General features: G+C 44.0%; 1 protein-coding gene and 1 non-coding gene across 7 annotated transcripts in view; one reads left to right on the forward strand and one right to left on the reverse strand.

Moving 5' to 3' along the window:
* The first annotated feature begins 612 nt into the window (after positions 1-612).
* The window catches only part of PSPC1 (paraspeckle component 1), a 107130-nt gene continuing 104621 nt past the window's right edge, over positions 613-3121 (forward strand). For all 6 annotated transcript variants that reach the window (XR_002774997.1, XR_002774998.1, XR_001161570.2 and 3 more), the window contains exon 1: positions 613-1240. Coding sequence is in view for 3 of the 6 variants with exons in the window: in XM_023517223.1 (XP_023372991.1) it covers positions 869-1240 (372 nt within the window). In the remaining 3 variants the exon portion in view is untranslated. The remainder of the gene's footprint in view (positions 1241-3121) is intronic.
* Positions 1947-2072, reverse strand: LOC111727458. The gene has a single exon (XR_002775018.1). It is a non-coding gene; the product is annotated as a small nucleolar RNA SNORA11 (small nucleolar RNA).

Consider the following 3121-nt stretch of genomic DNA (forward strand, 5'->3'; position numbering starts at 1 on the left):
GTTTTAACATTTTTGTTTAATGGATAATTTAAATGCAGTAATATTCACACTTAAATGCATAGTCCTACTGAGTTTCGACAAATGTAGTCACTACCATAGTCAAGGTATAATTGTTCCAACATTCCAACAATCTCCCGGTGCTCAACTCTTCCCCACCCCCCAGTCCCTGGCAACTACCGATGTGTTCTGTAACTAGTTTTGCCTTTTCTGGAATGTCATAGACAGTATATAACTGTTTCAATGAAAAATAATGAAAATGATTAGACTGTTTAATTAGGCATCATAATAAAAATCTTGGTCTTGAAACAGACAAAAATAAGTGTCTTCAAGTTACTGGGAAATATCTTGTTATTAAATGGTATGCATAAAAGATGCACATTTTCGATTTCCCGTAGTCATTGAGAATTGAGCTTGATATTTAAAAGGGTAATAATGTTCCCCAAATCTGTGCATTTTCACACCAATCTGCACACTTTACATAATTTGTTCTAAGGGTACATTAAACAGACATTTTCAGAGGACCGAAAAGGGATTTTTATCCCACATAGAAGACCCGCCCGCTAGCGATTGCAACGTTGTGCACATGCGCGACGCGACCGTTGGCTGTAGAAATGCGCAGGCGCGTCGCTCAGGCGGCCCGGGCGGAGGGGCGGGGCTTGCTGGGCGTCTCTTCTTCCAACTGCAGCTTGTAGCAGCGCCATTTTGAAAGTGCGGTTGCTGCGGGCGTGAGTCGGAGTGGGTAGGGCTGCCTACTCGCCTTTCTCGCCATCACCTGACTTTTCTTACTTGGTTTCTAGAAATATACGTTGAGACGCATACGTATTATAGACCTCGGCTTGTACCCAGTAACCCAGGCGAACTTCTTAAGATGATGTTAAGAGGAAACCTGAAACAAGTGCGCATTGAGAAAAATCCGGCCCGGCTTCGCGCCCTCGAGTCCGCGGCAGGAGAGAGCGAGCCGGCGGCCGCAGCGGCCATGGCGCTCGCGCTGGCTGGGGAGCAGGCACAGCCCGCGCCCGCGCCCGCGGAGGACCACCCCGATGAGGAGATGGGGTTCACCATCGACATCAAGAGTTTCCTCAAGCCAGGCGAGAAGACGTACACACAGCGTTGCCGCCTCTTCGTGGGAAACCTGCCCACCGACATCACCGAGGAGGACTTCAAGAGGCTCTTCGAGCGCTACGGCGAGCCCAGCGAGGTCTTCATCAACCGGGACCGCGGCTTCGGCTTTATCCGCCTGGTGAGTATCGGACTGCCCGCATGAGGGAACAAAAGAGCGGTCGGGCCCCCCTTATCGTCTTGCGGCCTGTCACGGTCGCTGCGCCCGGCGCTCTCCTTTCCCCTGTGCGGGGTTGGCCGCTTTTCCCGCCCGGCATCGTCTGTGATTTCGAGCTAGCGGCCCCCGGGGCTTCCCGCATTCTGTGCTCTGCGGTGACCGCGGGCCTGTACGACGTGGGGTTGGTCCTCCCCGGGCTCAAAGCTGCCGGGGTACCAACGGGTCTGTGGGAAGGTGTGCGCGGCGTTGCAGGTTGAGAGTTTCTCCAGGCAAAGTAGTGTTGTAAAGGAAACAAATTGAATATGAATTTGGAACAGAAGCTACTGGACGTGAAGGACTAAATACCACATTTCTTAAACAATTACTTAGATCATCTCCCGGGTCTCAACCAGACTTGCTTATGTTTAACAGTAAATCACGTCTCGCCCCATTGTCGCCGGCTGTTTACCTGAAATTGCCTACGCGCCCAAACTCTGTACTCCATCGGCAAAATGGGAAGGTGTTGAATTGTCTAGTGTTTTTCTGCCCAGCATTCTGGGGAGGTTTCCTACATTTTTTTTTTTTTTTAAATTTTCCAGTATTTTATTAGGCAATTTTTCAAACATACAGTACAGTTGAAAGAATTGTACAGTGATCACCCACCTCATACATTTTATGATTTTTTTCTTCAACGTTTAGGAATTGCTTTGTAGGGACGCCACAAGTTTTGTGCCCCTCATTACAGTGATCCCAGATTCCCGTTGGCGGTGTTATAAACAGAAGCCATTCTTCAGGCTCCCTGTTCTGAGCACGTCTTTGGTTTCTACGTTTTTTTGATGATAAAAACAGTACTACTTTATGTATCACTTAAACATCTTGATATCATTATGGAATAATCTATATTTTACTCTCACTTAATCTAAATTTTGAAATTTTCCAATAACTTAACACAAAAGCTATATCTTGGTCTCAAATGATTCTCTTGCCTCAGCTTCCCAAGTAGTTGGGACTACAGGCGCCCCCCACAATTCCTGGCTTTTTTTTTTAGAGACGAGTTCTTGCTCTTGCTCAGGCTTGCCTGGAACTCAGGCAGTCTACTGGCCTCGGCCTTACAGACTGCTGGCAGTAAAGGTGTAATGGAGGGTACTGAAATGTCTGAACGTTTTTGTTAATATGGGAAAATCTTTTTTCTCATCTATAAAGCTACTAATAATTTTTTTCCTCTTTCAGCATGTCAGCACTCTCCAATAGAACTTTCTTCAGTGAAGTATGTATGTGCTGTTCAGTATAGTAACTATTAGATATACGACCACTGAATATTTTTTGAGTCAGAGTTGACAAGTCTTTGTTGGACAGCACAGCTCATTGCTTTCCTTTTTTCTTTTTTAGGCTTTCATTTTTAAAAATCTCTATAGAATTATGAAATGGGATAGGAGGATTGCTGTTGTCTATTCTTTGGGATATGCCCCTCCAAACTTATCACTCTATAATTTTTTTGTGTAGGAATATTAAAAATTTTAATTTGTTGGTTGAAATTAGGATTTACAGAATTTAACTTTACATATAATTTTCCACTTTAATCTGAGTTCTGTGAGTTACAGATAAACTTAAGTATTTCTGAGCTATTGTCATTATTTTTACTTGGGAAAATAATAGTATATTTGACCTGAATGTAAATATTGGCATAGTGGCTGAAGCCAGTAGTAATTTTGTAGTAGCTTTAAAAGAGTGGTGTAATTTTACTTGATTAATGCTTGTAGATTTTATTTTTTTTTTGCTTGTTCAATAACCTTTAAAATGCAAGGTTTTTTTTTTTTTTTTTTTTGAGACAGAGTCTCACCTTGTCCCCCTTGGTGGAGTGCTGTG

This window comes from Otolemur garnettii, unplaced genomic scaffold, assembly GCF_000181295.1.
Source record: "Otolemur garnettii isolate 467f Iridium unplaced genomic scaffold, OtoGar3 scaffold00106, whole genome shotgun sequence".
Taxonomy (NCBI): domain Eukaryota; kingdom Metazoa; phylum Chordata; class Mammalia; order Primates; family Galagidae; genus Otolemur; species Otolemur garnettii.